The 16798-nt window shown below is 46.4% G+C and overlaps 2 protein-coding genes across 4 annotated transcripts in view; both read left to right on the top strand.

Moving 5' to 3' along the window:
- Positions 1-639: 639 nt before the first annotated feature.
- On the top strand, positions 640-7407 carry DBR1 (debranching RNA lariats 1; the record flags this gene model as incomplete). The annotated part of the gene is made up of 8 exons (XM_084212232.1): positions 640-836; positions 924-1048; positions 1145-1225; positions 2230-2315; positions 2702-2926; positions 3741-3821; positions 5654-5799; positions 6273-7407. The coding sequence occupies 8 exons, from the start codon at positions 640-642 to the stop codon at positions 6943-6945; spliced, it is 1614 nt and encodes a 537-aa protein (XP_084068358.1). The 3' UTR covers positions 6946-7407.
- Positions 7408-10189: 2782 nt separating this feature from the next.
- The window catches only part of ARMC8 (armadillo repeat containing 8), a 62634-nt gene continuing 56025 nt past the window's right edge, over positions 10190-16798 (top strand). For all 3 annotated transcript variants that reach the window (XM_084212657.1, XM_084212656.1, XM_084212655.1), the window contains exons 1-2: positions 10190-10375; positions 12278-12354. In XM_084212657.1, coding sequence (XP_084068783.1) covers positions 10331-10375; positions 12278-12354 — 122 coding nt within the window. In that variant the 5' untranslated portion in view covers positions 10190-10330. The remainder of the gene's footprint in view (positions 10376-12277; positions 12355-16798) is intronic.

Below are 16798 nucleotides of genomic sequence, written 5' to 3'. Positions count from 1 at the left end.
TACCTAAACCTCTCCTGGTGCAGCTTGAGGTCATGTCCTCCTGTCCTGTCACTTGTTCCCAGGGAGCAGAGCCCGACCTCCCTCCGGCTGCATCCTCCTGTCACAAGGATCTGTGGAGAGCAGGAAGGGCCCCCCTCAGCCTCCTTTTCTCCAGGCTGAGCTCCCCCAGCTCCTCCTCTCAGACTGGTGACCCTTTCCCAGCTCCGCTCCCTGCTCTGAACTCGCTCCAGAACACCTACAGGGACAGCGACTGACAGTGACTCCACCACCTCCCCGGGCTGACCATTCCAATGCCTGGCCACCCTTTCTGTGAAGAACGGCAAGGCTGGAAGGGATCATCGGAGTCACCGGGTCCGACCTCCCTGTTCGGGTGGGGCGGGAGGGGACCACCGGAGGCCATGGGGCCGGGTCCAGCGGAGCAGGGCCCTCAGCAGCCCGCAGGCAGCGGTGATGAAGGGGCGGGCCCAGGTCCCCCGGCCCCGCCCCCGGCCCGTTGTGTCCCCGTGACCCCCCGAGCTGGGTCCCACACACGGCGCAGGCGCGGCCGTGACGCAAAGGAGCGCGGGGAGGTGACGCAAAGGCGCGCGCGGCGGTGACGCGGAAGTGGCGCGCGGCGCCCGTTCATTGCAGCGGTTGGCGATGAAGGTGGCGGTGGCCGGGTGCTGCCACGGCGCCCTGGACAAGATGTACGAGACGCTGGAGCTGCTGCAGCGGCGCCACAACGTGCGGCCCGACCTGCTGCTCTGCTGCGGGGACTTCCAGGCCGTGCGCAACGAGGCGGACCTGCGGTGCATGGCCGTGCCAGCCAAGTACCGGCACATGCAGACCTTCTACCGGTGAGCGCTGCCGGCCCGGCCCCGGCCCCCGACCCCGCCCGACCCACGCGGGCTTGGCCGGGTCCAGCAGCTGCCGTGTCTCCGCAGGTACTATTCGGGCGAGAAGAAAGCCCCGGTGCTCACCGTGTTCATCGGCGGCAACCACGAGGCTTCCAACCACCTGCAGGAGTTGCCCTACGGCGGGTGGGTCGCGCCCAACATCTACTACTTGGGTAAGGTCCCTCCGCTCCAGTCCCGGTCCCCGGCGGTTTCCCCCGCAGCCCCTGCCCTGCCCGGCCCCTCCCTGACCGCCCTCCCGTGTCCCGCAGGTTACGCGGGCGTGGTGCGGTTCCGCGGCGTGAGGATCGGCGGTATCTCGGGCATCTTCAAGTCTCACGACTACCGGAAAGGTACCGGGGCAGCGGGGAGGGGAGAGCTGGGGCCGCGGTGTGGTCTGGCTGTGCTCAGCCCCGAAACCTCTCTTAGCCTGGAAACCACCCTCGGTTCAATACACGGATTTTTCTGGAGTTGGTAGATGAGTCTGTAGCTGCCCAGCGATCACAGCAGGGAGCAAGGCACCTTTGGAGTGTTGTTGGAACAGTGTTGATTTTTCCATGGCAGTGTCCTTTCAGCTTGCAGTGCAACACTGTTTTCATTTTCCTTGAGTGAGTCGGTTTACAACTGTGACATTATAGAAGTGTGTTGTCCTGCCCTGAGGTTTAGGGCCAGTACATCTGGTTCCTCCTGGTTATGTGGGTGGGTATTCAAGAGTTCTTCCTGGGAAGGGTGTCACAGATGATACCCCATGTCAGTGAGTAGAAGGTACTTTATTCTTTCTGATCTCAGCACTTGAAAGAGTGGTCCTTGTGGTTACTGTATTGTGCTGTCCTTACTACCAAACAGCTTTGGAGAACCTTTGCAGGTGGCTCTCAAGCTGCAAAGTACTGAACCAGTTTTCTTGAACACTTGTTTCTGTCTAATACTTACCAACACTAATTCCATTTGCTGTCATCAAGGGGGCACTTTATATGCCTGAATATTGCATGAGGGAGATGAGACTCTTTAGGCAATAACTAAAAGAGCAATTTTTCTGTTAATTCTTTAGAGTGTGTAGGAGCTATGCTAGGCATTCATGTGTTTTGTCCCAAGGCAAAGCTGGAAACTCATCCCTTATGTCAGGGTACACACTGGTGCTTCCGGGGCCTGTGGTGCTTGTGGACAGTGACTGGGATGTTTAGGCTGCTGCTGAACCTGTTAATCTGTAGTTTCATGATGGGTGGCAGCACTCTGAAAAATCATGGAAAATCACAGTCTTGTATTTGGGGTTACTCCATGTGCCTGTGTGACCCCAAAAAGCTGCTGTGTAGGAGGGAACTAATGATTCAGGCAACTGTTCTTGTTTCCAACATTTCAGGCCACTTTGAGTGCCCACCATACAACCAGCAGACCATCAGAAGTGCTTACCATGTGAGGAATATTGAAGTCTTCAAACTCAAACAGGTCAGTGAAAAGCCTCTTTTTTTAAACAAGGGTAATTTTCACTAATTTGCAAGTAGAAAGTTAAAGCTACTCTGATCATGTATGCTGAATATTGAATATGCTTTAACAGGCTGATCAGACATCTGAGGGGTGTGTCCTTTGAGGAGGACTATTATGCTTAGCCATTATCCTTTTTAAATAAAACTTTTAGAAATTTCACAGGGAAGAAGATGCCTTTGATTGTAGGCAGAGGACTGGCTCTCTATCTGTGATTTCCTCTCAGTGCCTGACTTTTGGTGATGATATGAACTCTTCTATAAGGCAGTATAAAGCTGGTTGCCTCAAGTGATTTCCAAACTCCTTTGTCAATATGTTGTATTTATGCCATGTGCTTTTTGACCTGACAGCTGAAGCGTCCCATCGATATATTTATGTCACATGACTGGCCAAGGAGCATCTATCACTATGGAAACAAGAAACAGCTCCTCAAAATGAAATCCTTCTTCAGGCAAGAAGTGGAGAGCAACACTTTGGGAAGCCCTGCTGCTTCAGAGCTTCTGCAACACCTGAAACCCACCTACTGGTTCTCAGCACATCTCCACGTCAAATTTGCAGCTTTCATGCAACACGAGGTAAAGGGGAACAGAAAATGAATGTATGTGTCCCAGGCACAGTTTAGAATTCTCACGCAGGTAATCATGTCCAGAAAAGCAAGTTAGTGGTTTTAGTTCTTCAAACTCACTTAAAACCATGAAAGTTTAAGTGGTTTGCTGTTTTATGTAAATTAAAGAGATGTTAAGAATGAGGGGTGTAAATGACTCTTAATCTTCTTTAAGAACAGCATGAAATAGCTATTGTTCTTGAAACTTGTTAGTTTAACTCTATAGAAAAGCACTCTCCTGCTCTGTTGGGGAAGCAGATAACTTCACAATAGGTGAGAAAAAGGAGGCAACTTCAAAACACCTGGTGAGGGAGTGACTGAAGAGAGTGGTTACCTGAAGGTGGTAGGATCCCTGTAGTACACCTTTGCAGGTCTGGTAGCCCAGGTTTAAGCCCAAAAACGGCCTGTAGTTGAAACAGTTATTCCTGAAGGGGTGCCATTGCTGTTCCTATTTGAAAGTTATTTATCTGTATAAATGTAACTCCAGACCTCGTAGGATCAACAAGTCTGTTTCCAATGAAGTTACAGTTTTTCTTTTTGCTCCAAGGCTGAATGTGCTCAGCTGAAATTAGTGCTGAAATGTAGGTCTTGCTTAATCTTGCTACTATCTGCTTCCTGCTAGACTCCCAGTGAAATCAGTCATTCTCTTTGTCCCTGCTAATTTTCTATTTCAGAAAGTATTTTTCTGTAGAAATTATACCTTTTAACCTGTCTATACAGCTTGTGTAGAATGGTCAGATCTCACATAAGTGCTAATGATTGTGTTAACACCATTTGCTTCCTAGACAAACTCCAAAGAAGAGTTACCAAAAGCAACCAAGTTTCTGGCTCTGGATAAATGCTTGCCACACAGAGACTTCCTGCAGGTGATGAACATTTGCAGAAGGTTTTCGCTTTATATTTCATTTGTTTGAACTGCTAGTGCTGTTCTTAGGTATAAGATGAAGAATTGTGCTGATAAGTGGAAGAATTTTAAAGAAACTAGGAATGCTGGGTGTATGGAATGTATTTGTAGGATTTTGTCTTGAACTAAACAGACTGTGTTGTGTAGGTCTTTCATCCTACCATTTTCATCCAGCTTAGAACAAGTACCTGACACCAGTGCATGAGTCTAAAATAGTTTGCTGTGAGAGTGAGCTGCTGACATTGTGTTTTTCAAATGCACTCAAGTGTTTTACTAGTCTTACAGTAGTAGCTGTTTTTTTGTCTGTCCTTTGGATGTGTGGTGGGATCCATTTGCCCTAGTAAATACCTTTGAAGGTGGAAGAGAGTATGAGGATGGGCCCTGTCTATGCAAAGGGTCATGAATGCTAGTTCAGACTTAAATCCTAGAAGAAAACTGTTCTGGATTACTACTGCCTCCAGCAGCATGGAGGGTTTAATTACATTGTGGAGTATTTAAAGTTTGAGTCTGACTAGGGCTTTGGCTAGCCCACATGGTTTGATTTGGGTTAATGTCACTGAAGACAAAGTGATCTGAATTTCAATTCATCATAAAAGAGTTTAAAAATATTTCCTTTTAATTCATAGCTGTGCTAAGAGTGGTGTTCATACAGCAGAATGACTGTTGTCAATTCTTGGTTTGTATCCACTTAGAAGTGTCTTGGTTGGAAGAGGGATGTCTGCCAATGAAGGCAGGAATCTCCCTTCAAATAGAAAACATGGCCCGCTACCCTCCAAATTTTACAGCTTTGAAATTATGGGGCTTTCAGGCAAAGATACAAGAAAAGCAATAACAGTTCTTTACTAAAAGAGATATATATATATATGTGTGTGTGTGTATTTTTTTTTTTCTCAGCCTTCCCGCTGCTGCAGGCGCTTTCCCCTTCGGTGCAGTTCCAGTCACAGCCAGCAGGGGCGCTGGTGGCTCCCGGCCAGGCAGGGGCAATGATTCCCCCACGCCTGCAGGGGGCGCTGTGGCGCGGGCTCGGCCGCCGCTCTGCCTGTGGGGGATGGCGGGAGAGAAGGAAAAGGGGCTTCCCTTGCACTCCCGCAGGGGCAGCCGGCCCGGTGCCCTCTGGAGGTGAAATGGCTGCAGCGGGAACCTCAGGGCAGCGGCTGGAACCTCGGGGCAGAGGCAGCACACCTGAGGTGGTGAACAAAGTGTAGCAAAAACTCCAGAGCCCTGCTGGGGTGTTGGGGCAAACAACCAACCCCTCACCCCCAGCCAAAATCTGGCAGTGTCTCTGCCTTTCCCAAGAGAAAACTCCTCAGCTAAGAGATGTAGCAAACTGCATCCTCTCCTTTGTCCTGGCCACATCTTTTTTCTCTTAAGTATCTTTTGTTTTGGGCTCTTAGGCAACAAATGGGAGAAAAATTCCTTAAGAGAAACTAAATTAAAAAAGGAAAAAAAGTCCTACCCTTCAACAGAAGACAGCATCAGTTTAGAAGTGCGCAAATTCTATTTCTAAGTTGCATCCCTGTCCAGTTGCTGGCAGTAAGGGAGGAAGTGTGTCCTGCTTTTTAATTGCTGTAAGCTGAAATTTAGAAATTCCTTTTTTACTGTTACTTATTGTCCTCTGTTAGCCCTTCATGGGGGACTGGCTTGAGAGGACTTGTTTGGTTGAGACCACTAGCTCAGTGTGCTTTAAACTTCATTAAAACTCTGTACGGTGAAAGTAACATTTGAAACTTTAATCAGGTTCTGGTGTCAAGATAAATAACTCACTTAATCTGTTTTCTGTGTATTTGTAAGTAGATAATAGATGTGGAGCATGATCCCAATGCAGGCGACTCACTGGAGTATGATGCCGAGTGGATTGCAATCCTCAAGGCCACCAACAGTCTTGTTAATGTGACCCAGAGCTCCTGGAATATGCCTGAAAATAATGGCCTCCATGCCAAGTAAGTTGTCTGCAAAATAGAAATGTTTATTTTTCTGCACAGGAAGTGAAGTTATATTGGAGTTGTGTTTCTGTTCTGCAGCCTGTAATGCCTGTAGGACTTGCTAAATGCCTTGGAAAGAAAAGGGGATGTTGACAAAAGATGTAGTCTAAGGCATACAGCTTCTTTACTGTTCTACGTGGGCAGTTCGTTTTATTTTGCAAACTTGGATACCAGCATTTGAGGGACAGAAACTATACCATAAAAATCAGGCTGGGTTATGGGCATGGGTTGACATAATACACTAATCTTTGGTAGGGAGAAATGTGTCTCAGTACTGACCAAAAGAAAATGAAAACATTCCTGAAAGAGCACTTGAGGAATAAAGTTGTAAGATGAATTTATAATCCATCTGTGAAGGTTGCACTCTGTGGTGTGAACAGGCAGTACCTTTTGACTTGCTGCACTTATTTAAACTTTATGCACTTGTTTAGGTGGGATTACAGCGTGACAGAAGAAGCCATTAAAGAGGTGTTAGAAGAGCTGAACCACGACCTCAAAATTCCTTGCAACTTCACATTGACAGCTGCTTGTTACGATCCCAGCAAGCCCCAAAAAAACATGGAGCCAGTTCATACCATCAATCCACAGACCACTGAGTTCTGTGCCCAGTTTGGCCTCACTGACATCAATGACAGGATCCAGCAGGCTAAAGAAGAGAGCTCGGGACGAGGTGAATGTGAAGAAGAGGAGGAAGAGGAGATGGACAGTACTGGGTCAGCAGAGGAACCCAGTGAATACAATACAGATAATTCTGGCCTCTCATCCTTTAATCCAGATGAAATAATGCTGGATGAAGAAGGTGGCGATGAAGACTTGAGTACGTGTTCTGTAGATCCCTCCCCTGATCACCCTCCTGAGTTCTCCACGAGCTTCTCCGACATCCGGGTCATGCCCGACTCCATGGCGGTGTCGTCTGACGATGCCATGGACTCCAACAACGAGGAGCTGGAGAAGTCTGGGGGGAGCAAGGGGGAGGAAAAGAGCTCCACTGAGAGGTCCTTGAAGCGCATTGGTGGTGATGAGAACGGGAACAGCGGTGTTAAAAAAATCAAGAGAAGGAACCAAGCTATCTACGCTGCAGAGGATGAGGATAAAACAGATTAACAATTCACAGGATGTGTAACTAAGTTCTCTCCCAGCCTTTCTGTGGGAGGGTGGTGAGAATTATAGTGGACTACACGTGCTTTTAATGTTACATGATCTTAGTCATGTTACTTTCCTAAGCTCAGAGGCTAGATGCACTTCTCACAGGGAAGGTGATTTACACAGAATAGACATCAAAGAAAGAAGCTGAGACTTTTCCAACAAGGTACTTTGTCAAAGGATGTAAAGTCCATATATCCTTGGTTTTGTTTCAGTTCTTGGTGTATGGTGTACACTCTATATCTTCAGCTGAACAAGACTCACCATGCTTGTTTAACAAGAACTCTTAAACTGTCCAAGCGAGAGGATGTCTGACTTACAAGACTGAATGATTTTATTTTATTGCTTTTATCTTGTTTTATACTGAACTATTAATACAAAGTAGCATACGCAATAACCCTGTGAATGAAATTTGAAAATAGAATTCCCATGATACCAAAACAGCAACAGAAGAATGAAGATTTTTGTTTCTGGTGATAGTCATGCCACAGAAAAACTTTGTGGTCATGAACAAAACAATATGTATTGTCCAGGATTGGCTTTTAATTACAGTTCTGATAGCAAACCAAGTCTCTTGATTTGGAGGATGACGGTTTTACAGGGACCATGAAAGGGTGCATCTCTGTTCTTAAAAACTCTTTTTTGTTCTTTTTCTTAAAACCTGAGAACAATGTCTTAAAATGGAAGTACTTAGGAAGGACAGCTTCCTAAATGTGGACACCACCACTGTCTCAACTCTGACTAATTAGGGTTGTGTTTTGTGTTCATACAAGGTGGTGGGTGTGTAAAGTTGTTTGGGACAGTAAAAGCTCCCATTATCATTAGAGTCACTTTTCACTTGTCCTTTCAGTAGCTGTAACTTGCTGAACTTTTAAAACTGGTTTTGGGTCTTCTAAAGCACTTTTGTAATCTTCAGCTGAGGGAAAGAGGAGCTGCCGGAATAGAGACCCTCTTGGAAGTTTTCTTTTTTTTTTTTTTCCCTGAATTATTAGTAAATGGCACTCCTTTGGCCTAAGAGGCCATGGGGTTAAATTGTGTGAATTCATGAAAATGACAGTGTTTTCAAGCATATGTCATTATACACACTAGCCTTCCTGACAGATGGAATTCTTAGATGGAATTCCTCATGACCCAACAGCAGAAGTAGCTCCTGTGCTTTTCCCCCTCCAAGACAGAGGCACTGAGAAGGAGAAATCATCCTGAGAGGAAAAGGGAATTGGACAGGGAGGAGTGAGTGAAATACATCTGTGAGTGTGAGTTGTGTATCGGGGTTGGGAATTAATCTGTCTTTAAATCACTTCCGTGGTCTGGAGTTTATCTTGCTTCCTCTCCTGTCAAGCAGTTCACTACAAAAACCAAACATGTTAAGGATTCAAGGGCTAGAAAAGGGCATCATTAATGCTCTCAACAGTTCAATAAAAAGCTCATCTGTCAGAACAACCACCAAAGAGCTGTGCAGAGGTATGAGGAGAAACTGGGAGTAACCTGGGTGTGACACTCAGGGTATGTAAAATGGCTGCAAACTGTCAGATAAGTTATTGAAGCAGATGAGTCTCTTTAAGAGTCCTGGGTCTGCAGTGGTAAAATCTTAATCATACCTCATGATCTGAACACTATAATGAAAATAAAGTATTTTAAATATAAATTCTGTTATGGACTTGAAAAGCCTCCCATGGAACCTAAGCATGGCATTGAGCTCTCAGGGTGTCTGCACAGAAATAGAAAATGTATCTTGCATGTAACAGACTTTTCAGTCTGGTTCCTTTTGTTTTTAAAATAAACTTCTCTTCTATGTTGTCCCAGGCCTCACCCCATCTGTTAGATGTGTTTCTAGAAGTCAGGAGACTTGGACTCAATATACAATACTGATTTTTGAATCTTTAAATATTTTTTTGTGAAGTATTTCAGTGCCCATTGAGCAGAATGCCGGTGGTAAATGCAGTGAACGTAAATGTTTTTTGAGTGTCAGTCATGCCTGACCTCTAGCATGGCTGTGCCCGTCCTTGCAGTTGTTCACACCCTCTGCAGTTTGCAGTGTCCTCCCCTACCTTGCTTTCATCCATTATGGATTTTCCCTGTCGGCAGGATTCTCTGCTGCAAGGAGGATTCAGCAGAAGTGCTGAGCTTTTCTAGTAAAGGCCAGATACTTCAAAAAAGAAAACTCTAGGGAATGCTGATAAATTTAAATTGGCTTTTAAGACCCAGAGTCTCCAGTTCCCTTTAAAAAGATTTAGTCTCTCTGAAAACTTTTGAAATTTTGATGAGAAACCTCTGTAAAACCTTTCCCTATACAACCCTTGTATTGCAGTTTTTTCAGTGAGTGTACTTAGTCTAAAACTGGTTTTGCTGTTATTAGTGCTTGAGAAAAGTTCTGTCCCAGGCCAGCACACAGGTATTTTCACAGCATGTCAGCAGTCTGCTCAGAGAAAAACAGCAAAGAGGTATAGCCTAGTTTCATAATGGAGTATTTTAAAATTAAATCTGTTAAAGTCACCTTGTGACTGCATGCTAAGGTGTGTTTATTGTACTCCTGTAATCCTGTGCAGTCTCTAGCAGCTGCCAAGCCTCTGTTTTCCTGGGAAGGGAATAGGTTGAGAGGTGTGAGCCTGAGCTGCGATGTATCTGCTATCTTTGCGTGGTTTTACCATCCTCCTCCCGTTTAGTTCTGACTTTAGAGTGGGTACAGTCCGTGGCCCCACGCCTCAGGCTGTGTAATACAGTGGGGCTAATAAAAAAATAGCAGATCTTATAGACCCTGTAGCATATCTTAGTGGGGTTCTGGGTTGTTTGGGGTGTTTTCTGTGAAGAACAAATTAAAAACCAAACAAATCAATGCTGGCAGCAAATGCAATGACAAACTAAAGGAACCCAAACCGAATCTGCAGGAGGCTGAGGGGAAAAGGCGGGTTTGGGCTCGGGCTCGTTTCGGTTCGGGCTCGGACAAAGGCTCGGCAGGCTCGGGCTCGTGCTGGGCTCGGGCTCTTCGCGGTTTAGGTTCGGATCTGCTCGGGCTGGGCTCGAGTCGGGCTGGGCTCAGCTCAGACTCGTCTCCGCTGCGCGCGGCTCCACTCGGTTTCCGGCTCGGCTCGGGCTCGCGTTCGGCTCGGGCCGTCACTCTCCGCGGCCCGCGCAGGCCGCGCCCTGCCCCGCGCGTGCGCACAGCGGGTGCCGTCCCGCACGCGGGTGGCGTGCGGCGGCGCAGGCGCGGTGGGGCGGCAGCGGGGGTTCGGCGCCGGCCGGTTCGCTGGGCCCGCCCCGCTACCCCCGGCCCCCGCCCGCCGCGCGCCCGCCATGAGCCCGAGCCCGCCGGCCTGAGGCGCCGCCGGTGCCGGAGCGCTCCGCCAAGATGGCGTGTGTGCTGGAGGCGCCGCTCCGCATGAGCGTCCTCTCGGTGAGTGCCGCGGGCCGGGCCCTGCCTGACCTTGGCCCCCGCTGGGCCCCGCTGTCCGGCGGCGCCGGGAGCGGCCCTGGGACTGTGCCGGGAGCGGGGGCGGTGCGGGCGGCGGGGCCGCGCTCCTTCCTTCTGCCCCCCGCGCCGCAACTTCTCCCGGCGCTGGTTTCTCCCCTGCGAGGAGCCCGTTCCGTGGCCGCGGAGGCACCGGCGCTCTGGACGTGTCGTTCGCTGCTGACGGCTCGGGCTCGCCGGCCCCGGGCAGCCGCTGCTCGGCACGCGGAGGGCCCAGGCGCTGTGGGTGCTGTCGGCGCTGCCCTTCCTCGGGGGCTGTGGGGCAGGGCAGGGGCTCCCAGGTGCGCTCGCAGCCCGCCTCTCCTCGGGGGCTGTGCCGCTGCCGGAACCGGGGCTCTCCTCGCGGCGTCCCGGCTCCTGCGGCAGGGAGGAGCCGCCGTGCTGGGGGAGCTGTGACAGCCACCTTCCCTTCCCGGGGGACGGCCCAGGGCGCGCAGCGGTCCTGCTGCATCGCACCGGTGCTGGGAGTAGCGATGCAAAAGGTGCCGCCCGGGTGCTGCCGCAAGAGCGCAGGGTTGGCGCTTTTCCTTCTGTTTCCTGAAAAATTCATGTTGGTTAAGAGTTCTGTGAAATTGATTATGTCGATGAATTGGCTTTTTTTTTTTTTTTTTTTTTTGAGGGGACTGCCTGCATACGAGTGCGCTTCTACATATTGCAGACCTCGTAGCTGATGGGGTGGAAGCCAGGATATTTTAGAATCAAAAAGCTACGGGTTCTTTGAAGTCTAGAAGAGTTTTACATGTAAATACAAAGGTCAGGTAGCTAGAAGTCCATTGCTCTTCTCAAAAATACTGTCTTTGGTTACACGGTGGAAGTGTATTGTAGGAGTTACGTGGCATAGTTTAATAGTATTCCTGGAGACAAAGGAGCCTTGCTGCCTCTAGATGATTCTTCTCTGTGATGTGAGACCACAGGCAAGAAGCTGCTGGTGCTTCTTGACATCAGGGTGGGGAAGCAGGAGTAGATTCAACCCCATAGCAGATACTTGCTAAAGCAAGGAAGAGTTTTCAACTCTTAGAGCTTCTCTCAAGGAAAACTCATAAGGAAAAATGGGCAAAACTTAATGAAAAGAGAGTTGGTGAAAAAAAAAAAAAAAGTAGGTGATATAATGGCAGTGTATCCTGGCAAGTGTTCCTGAGAACCTGGAGGGAAAATTCTCTTCCCCTTTCCCACCCTCGTATTTTGGAATGCTTGCCATCTCTGACTTTGGATCTTCTCAAAAGGAATAACAAGTCAGTGGTGCATAAGTGTGTAGCTTACAAGCACGGTCCTGTTGCCGAGAAGAGAATTCTCTTTGTCTTATACAGCCCTATGAGAATGTTGTGGGGAATACTGTGCTGCTGTCCCATTGAAGGTCTGTGGCACAGGCTCTGAAATGTAACTATGTTGTGACAAAGTAAGTTACAGAAAAATGTCTTGTTAGGAGCTTCCTTCTTTTGGAGAGCTTGTTTGTGGGTATGGTTCTTGAGCAACATTAACTGCTCTTTGAAACTTTTTCTTCCAGGAGTTTATTCTATATAGTAATGAAACATAATAAAATTGTGATTCAAGGCAGTGCTAATAACTGCAGTTCATAAATAGCTCTCTGTTAACTTGCTATAACACTTACCATGTTGTTATCTACATTAAGCACCTCATCTTCTCTAGATTACGCTTGAACACAGGGTTATCTTTGTGTGATGTTGCCCAGCAGTAACACACTGCACGTTTAAATACAATTCTGTGGGTTCCCTGCCTCTTGTCTGGGAAGTTTTGTACACTTACTGCTGCATAAGCCATTGCATGGATTGATATAAACTATTGCAATTGTTTGCTCTCTCTCTGCAGGAGGTCACAGCCAGTAGCCGCCACTATGTCGATAGATTGTTTGATCTCGATCCCCAAAAAGTCCTGCAAGGTGTCATGTAAGTCATTGAAACACTCTTGGGCTCTTGGTTGTGCATAGGCCAGGTGTACTTGATCCCATTAGAGTGATAGGTCAAGGGCAAGAAGCTCTTCTTATGTTTTTTTTGAGAAATGTAGTTGGCAAATCTTAATACAAATATGTCAGTATTGATATAGAGATAGTATTGATATAGACTCTCACTCTGTAGTGCATATGGTTCATAACACAGCCTCCCAGTTGCCAGAAATGAGGTTAAACATTCTGTGAGCACTGAAATTTTTTTTGGATGTATTTCTGCATTTTGGCCGTGTTTTGCTCCTTTTCTGGGTCTGTTGAGACTCTATTTTCTCACTGCACTGCCAAGACAGTGTACCTGCCTCTTACTCTTTCCCCTGCTGCCACGCCTGCATGTTGGCTTTGACTTTTTTAGTGCTTGGCTTCTGTCTCCCCATGGGAACTGCAAGCTGCAAGAGAATGCTCCCACAGAACTGAATTTGGATGCAAGTTATATTTCAGTAATTCTCTTCCATGCCAGCGGTCAGGGTAGGGACTGAGAGAGTGAGTCAAGGAGCAGGAGTGAAACTGCTGCAAAGCTTTGGATGTTCTCTTGCTGTCCTTAGGCCATGAGCTTTCCACTAGAATCACTTTTATAGCAAAGTGGCAAATGAGACCTTGCCCAGGCCTCACTTTGGTGGTGAAACCAGACCTTTTTGGGCTTGTAGCTTGCTGGCTATGGCTGTCTAGTAAAATACCAGGAGAAATCAGAGGAACAAGTGGACCAAAAAGCCAGGAATGTTTGTTGTTTTGGTTAACATGACCTGAGGTGTTCCCCAGTAGCAGATGAAAATGTCCTGGGGCAAAATGTCAGTGTCCCTTTAAAATACATGAAGAACCCAGTCTAGGTAAAACTGTCCTGGAAGTTTCCTTGGTTGGAATACCCCCCTTACCTGTATAAGAACTTTAGATACCCTGCTGGAACTATGTGCAGGTTCTTAACTCTGCTCAAGGGGAGCCTGGTTTTGCTTCCACCCCTTGGCCTTTGTGGTCCCCTCCTCATAAGGGTGGTGGGGTGGTCCTGGGGAAGGATGTGTCTCATCCAGTGTCCCAGTGGGGTGACTTAGCCCCTCTTTTCTCCTGGCAGATGCTCTGAGCCATGGCTGGTGCTCCGTCCCTGCTCTCCTTTCTTTTCAAAGGACTGGAGCCCACAACCCTTGGTAATCCCTTCCCTGTCTTTTGATATGTTATTCATCTTTTGCAGTATAACTGGTCTCCCAGAAACAGGAGTTTTAGGCAGTATCTTTGTCTTGGGTAACATCTGAAATTCTTCGTCTTGTCCGTGGGTGTCAGTGGATTCTATGCTGAGATCCTTTTCTTGTATTTAAAGACAAGAAAATAGCAATTTATTTCACAAAATCTCTCACTGGGCAGATTTGGATGGTAAAACTGTATTTGTGATGCTCTGGCTGAAATCTTAATTGTGAGAGTATCTTTACTGATTCTGAGCCAGTCCTTTGTGGCAGATATGTTATTTTTCAAATATTGGTGGGTGGGTGTGTGACAGTCCAATTTAGAAAAAATGATATAGAAGATAGAATAAGAATATGAAAGAATATAAAAATGTATATAAAAGATGGAATTTAGACTAGTGTATATATTAAAAATTTCTGTCAGTCCAGGATTCTTTTTGGGCAGAAAAATACTGCTTTGTCCTTCTTTCTTTGATTTCAGGGTATATGCAGAGATGTTGAAGTTAGAATGATCTAGTATTTGGGGTGGAGTAGGAAAGGATTAAAGTTTTTCCAGAAGTGCCTGTCAGAAGCTTTACCAGATATGCTGCATCCTTTGCAGAAAATCTTTGTTTCCTAAGATGTGCTGGTTTTTCCCTGCATCCTGGCTGGAAATACTGATGACCTAGATTTTTATTTTGATTGATGGAACTGTATGAATATCAAGGATCAGAAAATGGGCTGTTGTAAGAGGCTTTGTTTCTGCCGATTGTCTTCAGTTATGATAGTCCTGTTTTTTGTATGCTTGAATGAATAACTTGGGCTTGGGGCTTTTTTTCATTGCATCCTTGTAATTTTAATGAAACCCAGCTTCTGAATGAGCTTTGATAAAGGTAAAATGTACCTAAATGTTTCTTGAACTTGAAAATCATGCCAGTCCAGTTTTCATCTTGTAACTTGAGAAAGCTTTAATTACATATTCTGAAAGCATTTAAATGATTAAAATCTCCTTTTTTCCATGCTTTCCCATGAATTTTCAGAGATGGTGTTCAGCGTTTTCCTTGTCCAGACAATAAAGCTTTACCTGGTTAAGAGCTTTTTTGTTTTCCTTCTACTGGGAAAGCAGAAACCATTTCCTTGTTGTCCATTGCTGCTGCATGTGGATCTATTGATCTTATTTCAAAATACCAAGTTTCCCACAGAACTTTTGTTCACATAATTTCTGTCCTGCTCATCTGGGTGTGGATAGTGGATATGAAGGAGAGAATTGTACCTGCCACTAAATCCTGAATCTCAGTTCAGGGTTGGAGAAGTTGAGATGACTACTACCTTTTTTACTGTACCTGGTAGTGCACTAAAGTGTTCAAGGCCCATCTCCATACCCACATCTGTGTGGTAGTGTGTGTATTTGCCTTTAACTTCCTGTCTTTGCAGATGGGCAAGGTTAATATAGTAGTTCCCTTCTGTAAACATGGACTCTAAATTGTGGCCATGCTTATGCTTGAGAGATCTTTACAGATTTGCTTTGTGTCTCCTTAGGTGCTCCTGTAACCCTTTCCTCTTGCTGTTGTAGAGCTCAGGTTTTCTCCAGTGTGCTCAGAGTGCATTCTGCAAGGTCAGCACTGATGTCAGGTGTGCAGCTCGTGTTGGCAGTGCTTACATTGCCTCACACAGACACTGCAGTGCATTAAATGCTGTGGTCTCTCTGAGGTTCTCGTCAATGTTTTGCTGTTATTGGCAGAGGAACAGAACAGAAGTGGTTCTGTAAATTTCTATGCTTTTATAAGAGCTTCATTTGTCCCAGGGTTGTTCCCGCAGGATCATTTTGTGCTTTGCAGTATTTTTTTTTAAAGCATATCTGGGTTGTGATCCTTACACTGTCATTTGCTTTTCACCTGCTATTAAACTCAGGGCTAAATTGTCCAGATGCAAGACTGATACCTGTTTTTATCCTCTTAATTTTTTTTGCTGATCAGGGGCTTCTTTGAGAGACATTTTATTATGATTACATTTAGCCTGGTGCCTTCAAAGTGGCAATCTATCATTTCATGGAGAACTGTGTAATCCCACCTCAAGGCTGGGTTTGAAAGGAGCATCTCTTCTGACAAGCCTGGCTTACTCAAGGTCTCAGCTGTTTCTCATCAGACTATTCCTCAGCAGTCAAAGGGTGTCATACTTTAAGACTTGTAAATTATCATCTTTGTGGTGCACTGAGAATTCCTGTGCTACTGCTGTTCTTGTCCTTTATGGTTAGCAGGAATTAGTAGACCAGCATTTTCCAACCTTGTGTGAGCATTTTATTTCTCAGCACAGTGAAAGAAGCATCCTATAGAAATGGCACATGGCCCTCACACACTGTGTGTTTTGCATCCAAATATTTTCTTTTTTTTTTTTGTTGTAGTTTGGGTCTGTAGTGAATGTTTCAGGCAGAGGTTTAGATGGCTGTGTAATAGTGTGCTGTGTTCTCAGCTATGACTGTTGGAGGGATCATCAGTGCAGTGTTCACACATGGCCACCACAAAAACTCTGTGAAATATGAGAGGCAACTTCATGAAGTGGGAAGAGAGGAAATTCCCATCTCAGTTCTAATGGAGCAACAGTTACTCCCTTTCAGACAGTCGTGAAGAGGCTGCTTCTTGCTTCTTCTTGTCTATTAAAGTTTCTGCAACACTAAGTGATGAACAGCACTTGTCTCCACATTTTGCATCCCAAACAGCTGCATCAGATTTTCAGTCTCAGTGGGCACTTCTGAACCTTAGTTTTCTGCATGAGCTTTGTTTGTTTTTTTGCATATTCCCTTGGCCATGTGGAAATAGAGCAGTCCTTAGAGGGCTGTTCCTGTCATGGTTTGCCCCTGTACATTTGGGTCAATTCTGTTGTCTCCTAGGCAGTACACTGTAGTAAATGCATATTCTGCATGAAACTTGGAGGTGGTATTGGCTAACAACAAGTGATGTAATTTGTTGAAGCATTGTTTTTGTGCAGAGTCATTCATGTGTAGAGGGAAGAGGCTCCTGAGTCCCTTGTTGATGCTTTGTGAACTGCAGGGTAGGCTCTTTGTGGCTTGGAGCTGGGGAGCTGCAGGATCTGACAGAAACTGGAGCAGGTTTAGGTGGTGCTGGAAGCCCTCCTCTGCTCCTTGGTTTTTCCCTTTCAAGAGGTGAGCTGTGAAAGAAGGCTTTTGGGAGGGAGAGGAGGAACTAAAAGGCTTAAACATCTGAGCATTCAGTAGTGCTC

The sequence above is a fragment of the Fringilla coelebs genome (genome assembly GCF_963513975.1).
Source record: "Fringilla coelebs genome assembly, chromosome: 10".
In the NCBI taxonomy this organism is placed as follows: domain Eukaryota; kingdom Metazoa; phylum Chordata; class Aves; order Passeriformes; family Fringillidae; genus Fringilla; species Fringilla coelebs.
Note: the sequence above shows the minus strand (reverse complement) of the source record. Positions and strands in the feature narration are given on the sequence as shown.